At 41.3% G+C, this 20,093-nt stretch overlaps 1 protein-coding gene across 1 annotated transcript in view; it reads right to left on the bottom strand.

Moving 5' to 3' along the window:
* Positions 1 to 20,093, bottom strand: part of itga1 (integrin, alpha 1) — a 165,797-nt gene that overhangs the window by 49,969 nt on the left and 95,735 nt on the right. Inside the window, exons 13-17 of the mRNA XM_052010445.1 lie at positions 18,832 to 18,975; positions 17,536 to 17,628; positions 12,204 to 12,407; positions 4,868 to 4,998; positions 3,603 to 3,766 (exon numbers count right to left, since the gene is read on the bottom strand). Coding sequence (XP_051866405.1) covers positions 3,603 to 3,766; positions 4,868 to 4,998; positions 12,204 to 12,407; positions 17,536 to 17,628; positions 18,832 to 18,975 — 736 coding nt within the window. The remainder of the gene's footprint in view (positions 1 to 3,602; positions 3,767 to 4,867; positions 4,999 to 12,203; positions 12,408 to 17,535; positions 17,629 to 18,831; positions 18,976 to 20,093) is intronic.

Genomic DNA, 20,093 nt, shown 5'->3' with positions numbered 1-20,093 from the left:
CTTGTAATTTCGAAACAGATCATTGCTTGCAAGTTTCAATGGAAATGGTTTGTTGGATAATATCATTTTCTTTTTGGTTTTTAAAAAAATAATGTGTTTATTAATATGTGTAACAATATAGGGTGTATTTATAAACATTTTTGGGTGTATTGGGCAGAAAGGAGAGAGCCTTAGTGGTACCCGATTGTTTTTGGTATCCGTGCCCTTATCCTTCGTGAGAAGTGAGAATATAAATGCTGCCAGGTCCTGAAATTGAGAACTTCAGGTGACAACTTATTTTTTTGTGAAAGCACTTGTTAGTAAACATGAATTTGATAATTTGTCATTGGATAGGCAAGTTAACCTGTAGGCGGGGAAGTCATACAGAATGAAACAGGCCCCCTGACCACTGAATTCACACTATCAAGTACCCATTTACACTAATTCCATTGTATTCTGCCCACGTTCTCATCACTTTACCCAGATTCTACCATCCACCTGCACACTAAGGGCAATTTATAGTGGCTAATTACCCTACCAACCCGCACATCTTTGGTACGCAAAGGCAAACTGGAGCACCTAGCGAAAAGAGAACAAGGTCAAAGATAGACTGTGCAAACGCTACACAGACAGCACTGTAGGTCAGGATTGAACCCAGGTCGCTGGATCTGTGAGAAACACAATATGATGCTAGAGGAACTCAGCAGGAAGAAGGGTCCTGACCCGAAACGTTGACTGCCTGCTTTTCTCCACGGATGCTGCCTGGCCTGCTGAGTTCCTCCAGCTTCATTGTGTTTTTCATCTAGATTCCAGCATCTGCAGTCCTTTGTTTCGCTGGATCTGTAAGGCAGCAACTCCACTTAGCTGCGCCACTGCGTTGCCTGAAACTGAATTATCTGTTGAGCAATAAATTGTAATGTTAGTAATTTGTCCTGATATTAAACTAGGATTATCACTTGAATTCTTTTCAGATGACTGTGTGCGTGTTGATGCTTTAGGAAGTACTTGAACGAAGGGAGACCAGAACTTCCCTCGCTGGCCAAAAGTTTAATGTTAGTTTAACCTTTCTAAGTCTCAGCTGGAGCCCACTATTAATAAATGCTTTGGAGTTAACAACATGTTTAAGGATTGCATTGTTGTACTGATAAACCACCTCCTTCCATGAGCAGTCAGCTTGAATAAGCACACATTTGATAGTTTATACAAACTAAGTAGTTATTTATAACAAATTGATTATGTTCAGAAGAATGTAGACTGTCTGCATACAATCCACAGACTTGAATTCTCAGTATTTATTGAGAAACCTCAGATGATAAACTAAAATTCTGACATTTCCCAACATCTGGACACCAAGGCAAGCATGGGAGAGATCTGAAAATCATCATGAATCATCATCTCATTAGCATGAATCGACAGTTTTGGTGGGCACACCTCTCATCAGCTAATTTTCGACTATCTTTCAAAGTTTATTGCTAAATGGTAGTGCTATTGATAAAAAATGATACTCAAGCAATAAATCTGTCATTGCATTGATTAACATGAAGAGCCAACTCATCAAAATGCTAGAATTAGTTAACAGACTCAATGACAACAGCTTTGATGCTAAGTATATCCAGATGAGTTGTCATGAAACAGCACTGCACCCATTTTCAATGCACTTAAACATGGCAGCAGTGGTACTAATGCCCAATAAGGCCCACCGTAAAACATTGTGAAATGGGTCAAAATGTAGATGAAGTTTACGTCAGAAACAAGCATGAAAATGAGACTTGCTCTGTTTCCGAAGGCTCCTCATTTAACCTTACACGCCTCCCAACACTTTGCTGCACAGCAACCAGAGAAGGGCAACAGTCCTTAAAGGCACACTCCCTACTGGAAGTCAAACACCAGGAACACAAAGTTCAGCTCACTGTAGGATCCTGTTCAGTGGGGAAGGGCAAGGAGACCTGCCATGCCCTCCATGGCCATAGTAGTTCTGCAGGGATACGAAACATGCACAACAGAGCAATGCTGAAGGAATTGTCACAGTTCTTTGTTACATTTGCCAAGGGTCTGCTGGTTCTAAGTCTATGCACATTTTCTTTTAACAAGAAATGTCAAGGCAATTTGTACATCTCTGTTTACATCTGCTGAGTAGAGATCCTCATAGAAAATGTTTATTATGCAGAGGTCTGTGTTCTTTAAGTGAGGTGTCACCCATCAGGAAATACAGAAATGCAGTGGCGAGCTATTAAAATAACTGGCGTGGGCATTTTGTTATATACAGTATTAGCACAGGTGGTCCTGCACAGTAGGTTGCAAGGGGGTTTTAAGTATCATCTGTGCTTTCCAGCTTATTATCGATATATTGTTTTGCTGTTAAGATTGTGGCATGCAGAGATCCACTTAATTTGCCTTGGGGAATTATATATTGCAGAATACTTATGAAAATCTTCTATTTGGGAGCGCCTTACATTCCACACAGTCAATACCTGCCTCCAGCTATCAGTTAGGGGATGAGGCTGTGGGATGTTGAGCGTGGACACTCTCCACCACTTCCCCTCCACAATAACCTTCCTCTCCCTCCTGTTTCTGCTGCTGTCCAAGCCCCATGCCCCAGGGTCCAGATCGCCTTTCTTTTCCTCCTCTGACACCAGCTGCTGTCTTCGATTGATGAGGATGTTGTCATACAGCGGATGATGATGATGTCCTCACATCTGCTTGGCATGAACGGCAAGGTCCCTCAGACTGATTCAGGCCACAAATTCTAATCTTTAGGGGACCAATGGCATTTACAATCTGATCACTGTTCTGGTGTGGCTCTCCTATCTACACCCAGTAACTGCAGTTGGAGAGCTCCTGTTATGAATGACCAAGGAAACAGAGAAAAGCCCTTATTCCCAAGCATTCATACTCCAGGATGTGCCAGTCACTCAAAATGCCTGGCAGTGCGGACTCCCCCAGGGAGCACACTCAAAATGCTGATCCCTCCATTTCATGTTATAAATTCCACCACCTTTAAACTAATAAGTTTTGTTTTTAAGTTTGTGGTATTTCAGTTTCTTTGAATCAAACACACTTATCCCAGTCTTTATTTTGCTTTCTGTAAAATATTGATTTGCCGTCTGTGAGTACATTTAATTCTCTTTGCCTACTCAGCTCCTTGGCAGTTTTGCTGTTCTTGGGTGGTCCATGTTCTCTATTCATTGCACTAGGTGGAGAGTCACAACAGAATAGGGAACATTGATGGCCTGGAGTCTGCTAAGGCTTTGTGGGCAGCTTTGTTCTTGATGAGCAGTAAATCTGAGCCAATATCTTAAATGCATTAAGCATATTGTTCGCCTATTTAGAAGCTAATAGTATAATAGGTAGGAGCAGGAGTAGAACTTATGACACCTCGAACCTGCTCATCTGATCTTGACCTTAGCTCCACTTTCCTGCTTGTTCCCCATAACCTTTGACTCCCATGAAGACCAAACATATCTTACTTGGCCTTAACTAATTTTAAAATAATGTTATTTTTCTAAATTTTGTGGCATTTCAACTTCTATGGAATCTAAGGAAAAATGTATGACTCCAGATCGAATGTACATAGTTGTGTTTGGCTTCAAGAAAAATTACGCCTGTAATGCCAGTAAACATACCAACTGGTTCAGGTTTATCAGACTTCAGCCTGACATTGAAGCAGATGTCTGCTGTAATGCACACTGTTGGCTTCTCGTCGATTACACAGTTCTTGTTCTGGACATTGATTTTGTGGGGCTGAAATTTCAGTTTGCTAATCGTCACTTGAGCTATGTTGCGGGACCTGATAAAGAATTTTAAAAACACAATCAATACATCATGTAGCATTTACAGCAGCATTTTAAGTATTTTATTGCAACTCTCTGGGAAAACTAATCAAACTCAATGTGTTAAAATTACATACTATATAAAAAAACAATGTAAATAGTTTATAAGTCAAGGCTTTGAACCAATGCTTTCTGAATGACAACTCTGGTTCACTTTAAGTCAAAATCAGGTCTGGATGTAACTGCAACATTAGTCAATTTGAACACCAGTTAATTATGTTATAGCGAGAAGGTGTGGGAAAGATCTTGTGGCCAAAAAGTATGGAATAGATTTTGTAACGATGGGAATCTAGAAAATCAGCAAATCTCACAGATGAAAATTGTGAGGATAATTTAAGAGGATTAAAAAAGACAACTAGAAATTCTAACACAAGGGAAAAGCATATTAAACTAGTAACGTGAGCTAAGAACATTCTGTGGGACGGCCTGCTGCTGCATTATTGCATTGAGTATGAGGCCTGAAGAGACCTCAAGGGTCAGGTCAACCAAGGAGGTGGGGTGATCAGGATTGGCAGCTGGGATAGAGGGGTGGGGTGGAACTGGTGTGAATCTGTGATCGCTGAGGGGCAGGTTAATGCTGAGATTTAGTGGGGGTGGGAGGGGTTTCAGTTGGGGGAGGTGTTACAATCAGAACAGTGTAGAGAAGAGCCCAAGGGAGACCAAGGGTGAGGGCTAAATTCTTAAATGAAAGGGGACCTACCTTTTACTAGTTCAAGGCACTGGAACTCATGTACTAATACCAAAACAGCCCTCCTATTTGTGCTTAAACATCACTTTTGGGAAATTCAGCTGCATGGCCTATCTAGAGCAACGGCTACGCAGAAGCATTCAAATATACATTGCAACCTGTTGGATGCCACAATATATGTTCAGATCCCTTTGCATATTAGTGTAATATATGCACAGATGACTTGAAAGGAAATTTGTGAATTTCAAAAGCAAGACTAAGTACTGATAGTTTTTCAGATAAAATTCTATTGTGTAATGTATGCAATCATTATGTTATGTGGTCGAACTTCTCGGCCAGGCAATAGTTATAATGCAAAACCACTACAAACCAGAAGAGGGCGGCACCACCTATTGCTCCAATAGTAAGGTCCACGAGCCCATCATCATTTAAATCCATCTGCCCATCAATTGATTGGCCAAAATATTTGAAATGTTCATTCGGTGAAGATGCAGCGATGCGCTGTTAAAAAACACATTTGATTAACTAACATAGTGCATAATATTAAAAAAATCCTGCTTTTTATCATGTGCACTTTAGTGTCTTGCTGCAACATTAAAAAAAACCTGCTTGTTTGTCACTTTTTTGGATTGACAGTTTTCAATGGTATTCACTGCTTCAAGCAGAAAATAACAATGACAGCTGAATGTTGTTTATTTTCACCCTAGGTATGAGCTAAATAGTTTCATGCCCACCTTGGCAGTGAAGTCAAAGTTAACACTGCACCTTGGAGATTCAAGAGACTGCAAATGCTGGAATGTGGAGCAACAAACAGTCTGCTGGAAGAACTCAGTGGTTTGAGCAGCATTTGTGGGAGGAAAGGAATTGTCGACAGTGAGCATTCTTTCCATCATTTCAATGTTTTACCGAGACATTGTGCTGCTAACACTGCTTCTTTTTAATATTTGGTAGTTAGAGCTCCAGGGCATTGAGAAACTTGACTGTTGAAGTTGTTATGTTTGTTCTTCATCAAGAGACAAACTTTGCGTGGGTTTAACATCTGAACATTTTATTAACCAACACCAGCGAGGCTTGCTTTCCCTCTTTTTACAGCCACTTCCTGTTCCCCCATGTGACCCCCTTGCATTGCCTACTGGGAACTGTAGTTCTTTATTATAACTACATAATAACACATCTCCCCCCTTTAAAGAAAAACAAACACAATACTTGACCTTATGAACCTGTCAAGAACCCTTGTCCACTCAGCAGCTTTCAGTCAGACTCTGAGGTGGTTTAATGGTCCTTTTTAGTCTGATACTTGTTTTCACAGGTGTGCTGCTTTCATTTGTTGCATTACTATTGGTGTTTTCCTGGGAACTCTGGTCTACATGTTCATTTTCTCCATATGCTGGCCCCTTTGGTGTACTGACAGGGGATGGGTCACAGCCATGAGTTGGAGCTTGTGGTCATAGATCCACGCAGTTCCTCCTTAGAGGTGTCCCTCACTCTGTCTGGATCTGGTATGAATGTGGATTTACTTCCTCTTGCACAGCTCCTTGCATGGACCATGTGCCAGAATCATGATCTCTGATTCGCAATTGATCCCCAGGCTTCAGGACTGGTAGGCTTTTCGCTGTCTTGTCCTGATTCTGTTTCTGTTTTTCTTTCCCTTCCTCTTTAGCCTGTTTGACCTTGTGTGCTCCTTCAGGTGTCAACAGGTTTTCATGTATTGGAAGGTTAGTGCTTATGTGTTGACCCATCAGCATTTGGGCTGGTGAAAGGCCTTACTGTAGTGGCACACTTCTGTAAATCATTAGACTTCTGTGGAAATCCTCTCGTCCATCTTGCGCTTTCTTCATGAGGCCCTTCACCACCTTAACTGAACTCTCTGTTAGGCCATTAGATTTTGGGTGATGTGGGCTTGAGGTTATATGTCGAAACCCCCAAACATTGGCAAAGGATTCAAATTCACAGCTCGAAAATTGTGGACCGTTGTCTGATACTACTTCACATGGAACTCCATGCCTCGCAAACAATGCTTTCAGGAACGTGATAATTGCTTTGCTGGACGTTGATTGCAGTGTTGCAACCTCTGGGTATTGGAAAAGTAGTCTGTTACAACAATATGGCTCTTCCCATTACAGTCAAACAAATCCACTCCAACTTTGAAATACGGCCTGTCTGGTACAGGGTGTGGTGTAAGTGGTTCTGCTTGCTGCTTTGGTCTGTAGGTAAGGCATATTTCACATGAAGCAGTGGTCCGGCTGATGTCTTGGTTCATTCTTGGCCAGTACATCACTTCACGTGCTCTACATTTACATTTTTCCTCCTCAAGATGCCCTTCGTGTATCTTCTGGAGCATCTCCTTGCGTAGTGACACTGGAATCACAAACCTGTTCCCTTTGAAGACCATATCTTTCACTACTGACAGTTCAGCTCTGCATGCCCAATAATCCCGAATACACATTGGACAGTCATCCTTTGCTGCTGGCCATCCTTTCCGTATTGTATCATTGAGTACTTTCATTGTCTCATCTGCCTCTGCTGCTTTCCTAATCTGCTCTGTTCTATCCGGAGATACTGGAAGAGAGGTGACAATCATGTCAACATAGGTCGTATATCTGCATTAACCTGAACCTTTCACATGCATATGTACTGGAGAGAAGCTCTTTCTCTATCTGTGCATAGTTGGCTTCCGCACTCGTTAAAGCCCTTGATGCATAGGCCACAGGTTGCTATGTGACATCATGCTGCTGCAGTAGTACTGATCCAAGGCCGTGCCAGGATGCATCAGCTGATATCCTGATACACCTTTCCGGATCATAAAACTTCAGCACGGGCTCTTCAGTTAGGACCCTTTTCAACGTCTGGTAACACTCTTCTTGCTCTTGAGACCAAATCCATTCATTTTGTTGCTCAAGGAGTGACCTAAGTGGTGTGTCACTGTTGACAGTCGAGGGATGAACTAGGCAGGTAAGTCACCATCCCTAAGAAACGTCTCACCTCCTCTTTGTTTTGGGGCCTCTCCATGTTTTCAATGGCTGACGTCTTTCTTGGGTCAGGCTTCACTCCCTCTTCAGATATGACATCTCCTATGAAAATCAGAGTCTTAACACCAAACTCACATATCTCTTTATTTAATTTCAAATTGACATTCCTTGTCACGTCAAGCACTTGCCTCAGTCGAGCATCATGTTCCTCCTTGGTGGACCCCCGGACGATGATGTCATCCATCATGGTCTCGACACCAGGTAAGCCCTCAAAAATCATGTAGATGGTTTTATGGTAAACTTCTGGTGTGGACCGGATCCCATATAGCAACCAAAGATAGCATATCTTCCCTGTGGTGTGTTAAAAGTACACAGTCTCGAAATTGCCTCATCAAACTTCATCTGCCAATACCCAGACAATGCGTTGAGCTTGCTAAACCATTTGGCACCTGAAAACTGGGACATGATCTCCTCCAGTCTTGGCAATTTAAAATGCTCTCTCTTGATGGCTTTATTGAGATCTCTTGGGTCCAGACATATCCGCAATGCTCCATTTTTCTTTTGCACAATGACCAGCGAACTCACCCAATCTGTTGGTTCTTCAATTTTTCTGTATGACATTCATTCATTCCATGCGTGCTAGTTCTTGTTTAAGTTTATCTCTAAGTTGAAACGGAACTTTCCTGCATGCATGGACAACAGGAGCCACTGCCTCATCTATGTGAATTTTGTGTTACCAGGTAAGCATCCGAGCCCCTCAAAGACATCTGCATACTCTTCCATGAGTATGGAAGTGGTCATTTTTGGTATGTGAAGCTACTATGAAAACTCTTTTCACTAGTTTGAACTTTTCACATGCACTCAGACCTAATATTGGCTGTACTCTTTTTTCTACAATCAGTAGCTGTGATTTTAAGTGCGGCCCCTTGTGCTTAAAGGTCACCATACAGCCCCCTTTTTACTGGAACTTTCTCTCCAGTGTAGCCTGTCACTTTTAACTTCACAGGGTAAATCTTACTCTTTATTGTGAGGGTCTTAAAATCATCCATGAATAACAGATTCACCCGAGCTCTGGTGTCAAACTTGAATGGAATTACTGTCTCATTCACAGTTACTGGAACAATCCATTATGTTTTACCAGCAGCCACTGTCTGTACAGAATCCACAAAGAATTCCTCCATTTCCTCATCAACTGTGTGCACCTTTCTCTTGTTAGTCCCAGTTTTGCAGCACCTTGCAAAGTGATTCTTCTTCCCATAAGCAGGACACATCTTTGGAATGTGTCTACCTACACATCTGCTGCATTTGTTGTTTGAGCCTTCTATTTGCTTTGTTGCTGCTTTCGGAAATGCCTTGTGTGCTCCTTTTCTGTTTTCACAGCATGCACTGTTGTGTCTGCCCTGTGCAGCTCCTTAGCTTGTGCTCGTGTGGTTTCTGCTGACCTACATGTATTCATCACCTTTTCCAGGGTCAAATCTTTTTCACACAAGAGTCTTTCTCTGAGTCCATTATCTGGAATTCCACAAACTATTCTGTCTTTAACTAGTGAGATTCTCAAATCTCCAAATTCACAAGACTCAGTGTGTGAAGCTCAGCTCAGAATTGGTCGAAGCTAACACCTTGTTTCTGGTCACAGGAAAAAAAATTATTTCTCCCAAATGTGATGTTTTACTTGGGATAAAATGCTCCTCAAATTTTTTCATCAAAGTGCCCAACTCAAAAGCTGTCTCTTCAATTTGAAAGCTGTTATAGATGTCCAAAGCATCTTCGCCAATCACGTGCAGAAAAATAGACGCTTTCAATTTTTCATCATTCCTTCCCGTTCCACTAGCGTCTAAATATATGTTGAATCGCTGTTTGAAGCGTTTCCAATTATCGGTTAGATTGCCAGTAAACTGCATAGGCGTGGGAGGACTTAGCTTGTCCATAACGCGAACTCTCGGCCTCTCACCTGAATCTCTCTTGGCAAATCCGGTGACTGCTGTACTTCAGGAATAATGTGCTCCCTCACCACGCCAGCCAGCTTTTTCTCTGTCTTATTACAGCTTTTCTTTCGTACTCACTGAGTCTCTTTTTCAATTGCACACAGTATTCATCTACTGTCCCTGTTCAGACCTCACACCAACTTCTGACACCACGTTATGGTGTCAACATATCAGGCACGGTAGTGTAGCGGTTAGCATAACGCTTTACAGCACCAGCGACCCGGGTTCAATTCTGGCTGTTGTCTGTAAGGAGTTTGTATGTTCTCCCCGTGTCTGCGTGGGTTTCCTCTGAGTGCTCCGGTTTCCTCCCACATTCCAAAGATGTACAAGTTAGGAAGTTGTGGGCATGGTATGTTGGCGCCAGAAGCGTGGCGACACTTGCAGGCTGCCCCCAGAACACTCTACACAAAAGATGCATCTCACTGTGTGTTTCGATGTACATGTGACCAATAAAGAAATCTTATCTTATGTTTGTTCTTCATCAAGAGACAAACTTCACGTGTGTTTAACATCTGAACATTTTATTAACCAACACCAGACTGGCTTGCTTTCCCTCTCTTTTTACAGCCACTTCCTGTTCCCCCATGTGACCCCTTGCATTGCCTACTGGGAACTATAGTTCTTTATTATAACTACATAATAACACATAACAACACAGAAGTGAGACAAGAAGAGGACACATTTTTGCTCCTCTAGCACTACATGTGAGGGAAGAGTTGTATGAGTGCTCTTCTGGTCATCTCAACAAGCTTACACGTTTAATTTTCTTCTCACTCCTGCTAAAGTGACTCCTGCAATTAGATTCAACACAATGTGAAACTCTGCATCAGGACTATCATTGGGATGTGGGTAGAAACTGGAACACTAGGGGAATCCCACACAGCCACAGGGAGAAGGTGCAATCTCCACACAGACAGCCCTCATGGTTGGGACTGAACTTGGGTCTCGGGTGGGGTGAGGCAGTGGCTCTACTAGCTACGCCATTGTGCCACCCAGCACCAGTCAGCTGATCAGGCCTGGGGAAAGTGTTGAACATTGCAAGTAGGGGAGAGGGTTGGACGTTGGTGGCTGGGGGAGGGTTGGCAGTTAGAGAGGAAAATTGGAGGTCGGGGGGGGGGGGGGGGGGAGATGGACAGACCTTGAAGGTAATGGAAGACAATTGGACATTGGATATCAAGGAGAGTACTGGATGTTGGAGGTCAGCGGAGGAGTTGGAGGTTGGACTTTTAGTGAGACAGTTGGTTGTTGGAAGCTTGGGGGAGAGTGTTGGAGATTTGGAGTCAGTGGGGTGTGGAACCAGGGGAAGGTCAGTTGGAGATTTCACATTGTGTTGAATCTAATTTCAGGAGTCACTATTGGCAGGAGTGAGAAGAAAATTAAACATGTAAAATTGTTGAGATGACCAGAAGAGCACTCATACAGCTCTTCCCTCACATGCAGTGCTGGAGGAGCAAAAATGTGTCCTCTTCTTGTCTCACTTCAACAGTCAAGTTTCTCAATGCCCTGGAGCCCTAACTACCAAATATTAAAAAGAAGCAGTGTTAGCAGCACACTGTCTCGGTAAAACATTTAAATGATGGAAAGAACGCTAACTGCCCACCTCTTTTAAAATAAGAATTACCTCCATGAACTCTCAGTTATCAATGTCCTTACAGATTTAGCTTGTGTGCAATATAACCATGTGATCAAACCATACCACCTTCAAACATGTTTTACATTGAAATAAAGTCAAAAATATTCTTTCAGACATGACCAATCAGTAAGGAACTCTGTAAATTGTAAAAGTACTCACATGAATGTTAAGAAAACAACTCTCTTTTTGTTTAATAAATGATGTTTAAAAGAAGGATTTCAATGATTTTGAATTGCTGTGTATTCAGCAGTAAGAGAGACTGCTCTGAGTAATTGATTTTATGAAGCAATCTCCTTTTATAATATTTCCCCCCTTATGACCTAAATCATCATTTCTGTGAGTTCAAAAATTGTGTGAAAGTCACTTAGAGTTAAATTTAATCAGAACTATTCTCAAACGAAACTACTTTCCAATTATAATTCATTTACTTGCGTTAAAGTTTTATTTGAAGAAAATGTGAAGAGGACAACGCTGCCATTGTAGAAAGTGGAACTTATGATTTTTACCCCACTTGACGGTCAGTGACATACACCCTGAGGCCATCTAAAAATATCCAATCCAAGATTGCACTGATTCTTTATGCGTCCATGAGGTTTTTCTTTCATATGGCAAATGAGGTGCTAAACACCATCGTGGGTCACCTCTAAGGAATTGGATGGTGATGTGTGCCCAAGTGTGTAGCAACCCCAGTCAGAATAGTGAGTTAAAATAACCCAGGGTTAAGTTTCTCAAATCCCAGGAGCCAGAGTGCTCCACTCAATGTCACAACTGAAGCATTGCCACTCACCCTGTCCCTGCCCCAGCCTCACAACCCTGAATTTATTATTGAGTGACTTGCCTTTCTGGCAGCAGTTTGAAGGATTATGGTACAAAAGCAATTCCGATGGAACACTATTGGTCTGAAATGTTAACTCTGTTATTTACTCCACAAATGCTGCCTGTTCTTCTGTATATTTCCAGTATTCTTTGTTTTAATTATAAAAGGTTTATACTGTTTAAAATGCTCAAGATGCTGGTGGAGCCTACACAGGTACAAATATCTTAACATATCAATAATGAAAGTACTGCATAATTTGTAGAATAAACATTTAATAAAATCAAACTAAATCAACACCAAACCTGTGAATGCTTTCTGTTTATCGTTGTGCCAGATCCATGGAAGAGGTAGACTGCCCCCTGGTGGTTCCCTTCCAAAGGGGCTCCAATTGCAACATCATTGTAGTTATCGAGGTTTAGGTCTGAAACTGCAGTTATGGCTGTTCCAAAGCGGGAACCACATGGTTGCCGGATGGGCTGAGAGCATTTGTGGTCTTCATTTGTGGCCTGTGGAAAGCACCAGAAAGGAAACATGTGCTGTTAATATTTACAATAAGTATGAAGACACTTTTATTATTTCTCTCTCCTTTTTTATACTTTTGACAGAAAGTGCAGAAAGCTCAGTCATATTAAGTTTTATAAAATATGACTGAGCTTTCTGCACTTTCTGATGTGTATCAAAGATATCAATCACAATTCACATCCCTACAAAATGAATGATTACATTGAAGCCAAGAATAATATTGCATATACGCATTTGTTAATAATTAAAGCTGTGGGTAATTGTCTTGAGTTTCGTCTTTGGTATGTTGTACTTTCCATCCAAAATTCATTCCATTGAATTCAATGGAAGAAGCTTTCAGAGGCAGAGTACAATATGGTAATGTTACTGCATATTGTGTTTAGCATTACTGACTGGGAGCAGTATCTGGGCAAAGTTTTCTTCTTGTATATATTTCTATTGCATAGAACAATGTTTATGTACATTACACCAATGAAAAACTAAAATTCAATTGTCAAACATGAAGTGGTCCTATGTGCACTGATGGTACACTTTGGGAATACTTTGTGTCCTCCATGCAAATAATCTACATGCATTTACAGGTACAAAGCCAATTCTATCATGCATGGTGTCTTGAGCCTATGTATGTAATAAAACTTGGCTGCTGAGGGTAACTGCATGATTAGGCATGAGCAACCTCAACAGAGACAATTTAACGTGCCTTTTGAGACTTCCATTTATACAGAAAGGATTTTCAAAAGAACCTTTCTGGACACACATTTAAATGATCAATTGTATTTCAAAATAAATCAATGTGTTTTATCTTAAAAGAATTTTTTATTTAACAATCAAGTTAATCCATTCTCAATTCAGTTTGTTCCTCAGATTCTCCTTTAAGTAAATGCGATAGATCTATCCACATTAGGTTCAGTTAAATGTAAGATGAAACTTACAAATCACTTTAAACACTATTGAAGATGAAGCAAAAAACTTAGTCGGTTCAAATTGTGTTTTCAGTGTCCTGGTTGGAACAAGAATATTCTTTGATGGCAAAGTGGCACAGCTTAAGAAAGAACCTAGTTTTCTGTGTTTCATCCAATTTTGCTTTACCTAATTGCATTTAATCATCTTTTTAAATCTGGAAGTAAAAAAGGACATATGTGCATTGTCAGTGTGTCCACCTTTAATCAGTGCAGATGAAAGTACTTATCCTGGAATGGGGCTGGGAAATTCCCACAACTTCATCATTGCACATGGTGTAAATAGTTTGAAGGTTATCTGTGTAGCCCAAACTCATTAAAATCAACTTTCCTGCACTACAGACATTTATAACGCATAGTCTCAGTCTACATGGCCTGACTGTTTATTGCATTAAGATTTTATTTAAATTCCCATCATTAAAAATGTATTATTGTTGCAACACTTAAACAATTAGGATCCTTTGAGTATCCTGCAGTTTTCAATTTCAATGTTCCCACAATTGATACCTAGATCTCCTTAAATTAATAAGGTTGTTTTCAGAACACAAATGTCTTTTTTCTACATACTTAAATCCACCAAAGGTAGAGGTATAAACACATATCCATTCTATTGTTTAACGGAATGTGTGTCCTGTCCTCCAGTCCACTCACTTCCTAGTTTTCTGATACATTGATGATTGTATCGATGCTGCTTTTGCTCTTGTTCAGAACACAAAAGTTTCATCACTTTTGCAGCATTTTTCATCCTGTTCTCAATTTTATATGGTCCATCTCTGTCCTTTCTCTTCCCTAATTCCACTTCTCTATCTCCATTGCAGGAGAAAGGTCAGTGACCCATAGCCAATTGTAAACCCAAACTCACACAGCCACCTTGTCCACACTTCTACCCACCTGTTCTCTTGGTTTCTCTGGATGCATCTCATCTGTTCTGATGACAACACTTTCCACAGTAGTGCTTCTGGCAGTAACTCCTTTGTCCACAGCCATAGTTTCCATTCTACCATAGTTGACAGGGCTCTTAGCATTGTCTGTCCCAATTCCTGCATTTCTCTTCTCACTCCCTCCTACTCACTCCCAGAGCAAAGTTAGAATTCCCCTTGCCCTCTGCTTCCAGCCCACCAGCCTTCATATTCAATGGATCATCCTTCATAAATTCTGCCACCTACAACAAAATTCCATGACTCCATCAGTAGACATGACTCCCCCTCCCCTTTGGTCACCTTTCCATTTCCACCAACTACTCCCCTTCTCACAGCACTTCCCCACGTAAATTCAGGAGAGACAACCCCTCCCTTTTAACTCTTCCCAATATCCAGGAACCAAAATTACTAAATTAGGAGACTGAGGGTAGAATTAAAAAGAGGTGTATAAAATTATGGGCGGCATAGATAGAGTAAATGGGAAGGGCCAATTTCTCTCAGTAGAGGGATCAAAATGTAGGGGCCAGAAATTTAATGCAATTTGTAGAAAGATTCGAGGCAAGATGAAATGCTGATCAACTCAGAGGGTGGTGGCTGAAAGGTTATCAGTTATTATGAGAGGAATTGACTACAAAACAAAGCAGGGAGGTTTAGTTGAGTTATATAGAGCATAGTTAAGTCCGCATTTGAAACGTTGCACTGAATTGTTTACCTTACTTAAGGAAGGATGTTAAGACCTTGGAAATAATCCAGAGAAGGTTGACTGCACTAATACTAATGGATGGGTTATTTTATGAGGAAAGGTTGGACAGGCTATGCTTATATCTGTTGAAGTTCAGAACAGTGACAGGATTTAATTGAAACTCACAAGATCCCGAGGGGATTAAACAGGATGGATGGCGAGATGATAGTTCCTCTTCTGGGAGGATCTAGAACTCAGGGTCACTGTTTAAAAATAAAGGTTTGCCCATTTAAAATATGTTGATTTCTTTTCCCTCTCAGATGATTGAGAGACTTTGGTTCTCATAAGGAGGTGCAAGGAGAGTTTTCAAATCTATTTAAGGCAGAGGTAGAGAGATTCTCAGTAAGCAAAGGGGTGAAAGATTACTGCAGGGATATGAGACTGCAGAGCAGGCTTGAGGGGCTGAGTGAAATATTCCTGCTACTAATTCGTATGTTGGGTGGAATTAGATTTATTAGCTCCTTCATGACTGAAAGGGACACAGCAGTCAAATGGTCTCCTTCTGTGTCATGGATTTTCTGTGATGCTATGCTTAGTGGATAGTTATGTATTACTAGATTGTTTCCTGGAATGAAGCACTTGTTTTGTTATCTTAAAGATAACTCTGCCCGTGATCTTGGAGGTCTCAACTGCAACTTTTTAGCAACCTTATAACACACAGAGAATAGCTTCCTTGACAAACCGGATCAAGAGGAGTACTAAACTGAAGACCACTTGCAAGCCCACTCCACCTTGATTGTTCCTACAGGTAGGCCCAGCTTGGCACTGCTTTGACTGACAATGGTGGCAACCATCCAATGACTGTGATGGAATGCTGAGCTGTAGTGGGCCATTGTAGGACAATGAACAATGATGTTCAAGATTGCCAAACTGCTCAGGCAGACGCTTAAGCAACTTCGCCAATCTTCTGAGAAAGTGCCAACGGTTCTGAGAGTCTCTGCCAGCGGTGCCCTGAAGGATCTGTCCCTATAAGTTCAAACTGCAACTTGTTTATTCAGCTCATTTAGTTGATTTTATATCCTTGTAATTCCTAAATTATTAACAATTTGTTGGGAATTGAAGTGGCCCACATTTGCAGATCGCACACTGCAGGAAACTTTTAAAAGTTAATACTTAAAATATTACACTACCTCCTCAAATAATTGTTTATTAAAGTTTATTGCAGTCTTTGTAATAATAAATCTGATTCTGATTACAGTCTTACTGCCAATTTATTAAATCCTCCCAAGTACTGTGGGGGGGGGGGGGGGGGGGGGGGGGGAGGGAATGGGCGAACATGCCTTCACTCTCAGCTCTTAGTAAGGTGCTAAGTGGCTACTTGGCCACTATCCTTGTTGCAGCCTCTTCTGATAAGAAAACATGCATGGTTTGAAGGAATGCTCAAAACAGTGCCATTCTCGGTGTAAGCCACCAATCTTGCTATGTGGAAAAAAACAAGCAATTACTTCTGATCAGTTTAATGTCTAAAAAAGTTATCCAGTAAGATGCTCATATTCATAACAACAAACATCTTATGATTTTTTCTATTTCTGCCTCCAAGGTCCATGGAATCAGTAAAGGAATGTTTCTATCATCCCTTTCTCCTCAAAGGAAATAAGCCTCACAGTTAATGGAAGCTTGTAAATCAGAATTGCCATGTAGTTTTGTTAACTCTGACCCTCACTAACTGTATTCACACCTTACCCATTGGGGGTTTATGATGAGAAAATTCACTTCTTAACTGTTTTTGTGCAGTTAAATGTGTCAGAGCATCTATAGGTGTGCAAAGTATGCATAGTGGCCCAGAAATTCAACCTCTGTCAGTGGTGAAAATTGACTAATGTAGTGGCATCAACATGTTCTACATTGCCTTCAAAACTAATTTCAGGGGCAAAATATATCCCTCTGATGTTACTAGATAAAGCATTTGAGTTACCTGTCAGGAATGAATTTCTAGGCAATTGTGTCTGCATCTGGTAAACAATGCAAAGGATAGAAATTCCTTTTGGCCTATTTTAAAGCCTGAAATGAGTGTACTACACATATTATGATCTTCAGTCAGGAAGGTGGAGATTGTAGAAGTTCAGCTTTAGATTTCATTAAGAATATTTGGGCCAGCTATTTTTATGAAGGCAGGATGAGCGGAAATGCTTGTCCTACTCTTAAGATGTCATTCATAATTGGCATCCTTGCCTTGCTACTGTTCCACCTTTGGATTCCTTAGTCAATTGCATAAGAGGCACTAATAACCATTTTGGGCAGTTGTCGGAGACACCTTGTGAATGGTAAGATCCAGTATCTTTCAGGTTCTGTATGGCAGTGGAATTTTATTCCCCAAAATTGTTTGCTCTGCTGTATTCATAAAATGGGTTCAATGAAGTCCAGTTTCCATCCATATGATTAATTGTTTCATTTGATCAAACACCAAAATAAAAGTACATAAAAATACAAAATTTGATTTAATGCTATTGAAAAAAACATTTTCAACAGAGCACAAAACTTTTGCCTTTACCTCATTAAATCTGTCAGCACGGACACCCACGGCAGAAAGGCAACTGCACTGCTGATTTAGGGGCTCAAGAATCATTTGGAATTTAAACATGTTCTGAAACAATATAAAAAGAAGAAAAGAAGCATTAATATGTCAGTGTCCTTAACTTGTTTATAGGCGCATGTGGCTTAAATAAATTCCACATTCCCATCTGCACCATTTTAATATGTCATTTCCAATGCAGAAGAATGTCTACCCTGTAGTATGATGGACAATAATAAAATCAAGTGAGTTAAACAGAAAGTATATCATGGAGCAACACACACAAAATGCTGGAGGAACTCAGCAGGTCAGGCAGCATCCATGGAGGGAAATGAATAGTTGACGTTTTGAGCCGAGACCCTTCATCAGGACTGGAAAGAAAGAGAGCAGCAGCCAGAATAAAAGGGTGGGGGGAGGGAGAGGAGAACAAGCTAGCTGGTGATAGGTGAATCTAGGTGAGGGGTGGGGGAGGTAGGTAGGTGGGGGAGTGGGAGTGAAGCGAGAAGCTGAGAGGTGATAGGTGGAAGTGGCTGAAGAAGATGGAATCTGATAGGAGAGGACAGTAGACCATGGAATAAAGGGACGGAGGGGAGGAACCAGAGGGAGGAAAGTGTGGGTGAAGGCAGGGCGTGAAGGCGGGGGAGCAGAAAGAGAAGAGGTAAAGGGGCCAGAGGGATAAGGGAAAACCAAGGGGGGGGGGGTGGGGGGAAATGGGGGGAGTAGTTATCAGAAGTTAGAGAAGTCGACGTTGATGTCGTCAGGTTGGAGACTACCAAGATGGATCATAAGGTGTTGTTCCTCTAATCTGCATTTAGCCTCAACTTGGCAGTAGAGGTGGCCGTGGACAGACATGTCAGTGTGGGAATGGGAAGTGAAATTAAAGTGGCTGGCCACCAGGAGATCCTGGCTATTCCGGCAGAGGGAGCGAAGATGCTTGATGAAGCGATCCTCCAATCTGTGTCAGGTCTCACCGATGTAGAGGCGGCTGCACCTGGAGCACTGTATCAAATAAGTAACACTGATGGATTCACATGTGAAGCGCTGCCTCGCCTGGAAGGACTACTTAGGGCCCTGAATGGTGCTGAGGGAGGAGGTGTAGGGGCAAGTGTAATACTTAACACGGTTGCAGGGATAAGTGCCTGGAGGAGGATCATGGAATCATTTTGCAGTTTTAATTTGGAATTATTAAAGTATAAAGGGTTTGATCTGATATTAAAATGGGTTTATAACTGCGCTTCCATGAAAACTCTTATGTATATTGTATAAGTTTATTACCTCTTTTAAAGTGTATACATAAACTCTTCCTTGCTCCTCTTTTTCAGTTCCCATGTACATAGGAGCTCCAACTAAAAGGATATCAGTTAGAGAATCTTTATCTACATCAACAGCACACACAGTACTGCCAAAGTAGGAACCAATCTACAAAAAAAACAAAATCGCATTACTAAAATTACTACCATCCAAACAAAGATATCTGCTGATTCTGCCAACACGTTGGAAGGACACTTAGTTATTAATTAACTCTATAGGTCTGTCTTTGGTACCTTTGAATAGGAAAAGCCTCAGAGTAGATGTTGCTCTAGGATAGGGATACATGAGTTTTAAATAACTTTAAGCTCACAAATGATGGAGAATGGAGGATAACCAGGAGAGGACTGAAAAAGTTGAGTCTGGGGGTGATAAAGAAATGTTTGGAAAGAAATGGAGCAGAAAGGCTGAAAGGGAGGTGCACGTGCTTCTGCTATAGAAGTGCAAGTAGCCACCCCACATAATTGAAAGGATATGGTGTTGGGAAATTTGATTAGAGTTGAATAGGACATCAAAACTGTGAACAAGTTGGTTCGGCCTGAGAGTGTGGCTAATTCCCGACTCCTGTGTTATTGTGACAAAGAGCTGTGTGCTTTTAGACCAGGGTTATACATCTGATAGAATTGCTATGAAGTGGATGAAGCAGACCCAGTTAATCAGCCTGCCACCCCTGTCCACCCTGTAATCAATCACTTGGCCTTCACGACTGTCAATAAGAGAAAGAAAAACCTAATGGCTGACAATATTGCAGGTACTACTACTATATGAACCATGGCAGGCAAAGTCAGAACACTGGAGTAACCGACTGATGTGCTTTTTGTGAGATGTGAATCTGGGTCTCTCCCACTGGAAAAAAACTGGGAATATTATCTGCAAATTTTCCTCTAAAATCATACACTTTTCTGATTTGGATTTACCTCCTCGTCTCTTCATCATTGTGGGGTTGATAGCCTGGAATTCCCAACTGAATATCTGTATGGAAGCAACAGGAGTTCCAAGGCTAAAGCAGTTGAAGGAGAAGACATAGAGTCATAGAGTACTACAGCATGGATACAGGCCCTTCGGCCCAACGAGTCCATGGTGTCCACCCATCTAGTCCCAATTTCTTGCATTCGGCCCATATCCCTCTAAGCCCCGCCCGTCCATGTACCTATCCAAGTGTTTCTTAAACTATACTATTGCACCTGCCTCAACCACCTCTTCTGGCAGATCACTCCACATACTCACCA

Source organism: Pristis pectinata, chromosome 2, assembly GCF_009764475.1.
Source record: "Pristis pectinata isolate sPriPec2 chromosome 2, sPriPec2.1.pri, whole genome shotgun sequence".
In the NCBI taxonomy this organism is placed as follows: Eukaryota; Metazoa; Chordata; class Chondrichthyes; order Rhinopristiformes; family Pristidae; genus Pristis; species Pristis pectinata.
Note: the sequence above shows the minus strand (reverse complement) of the source record. Positions and strands in the feature narration are given on the sequence as shown.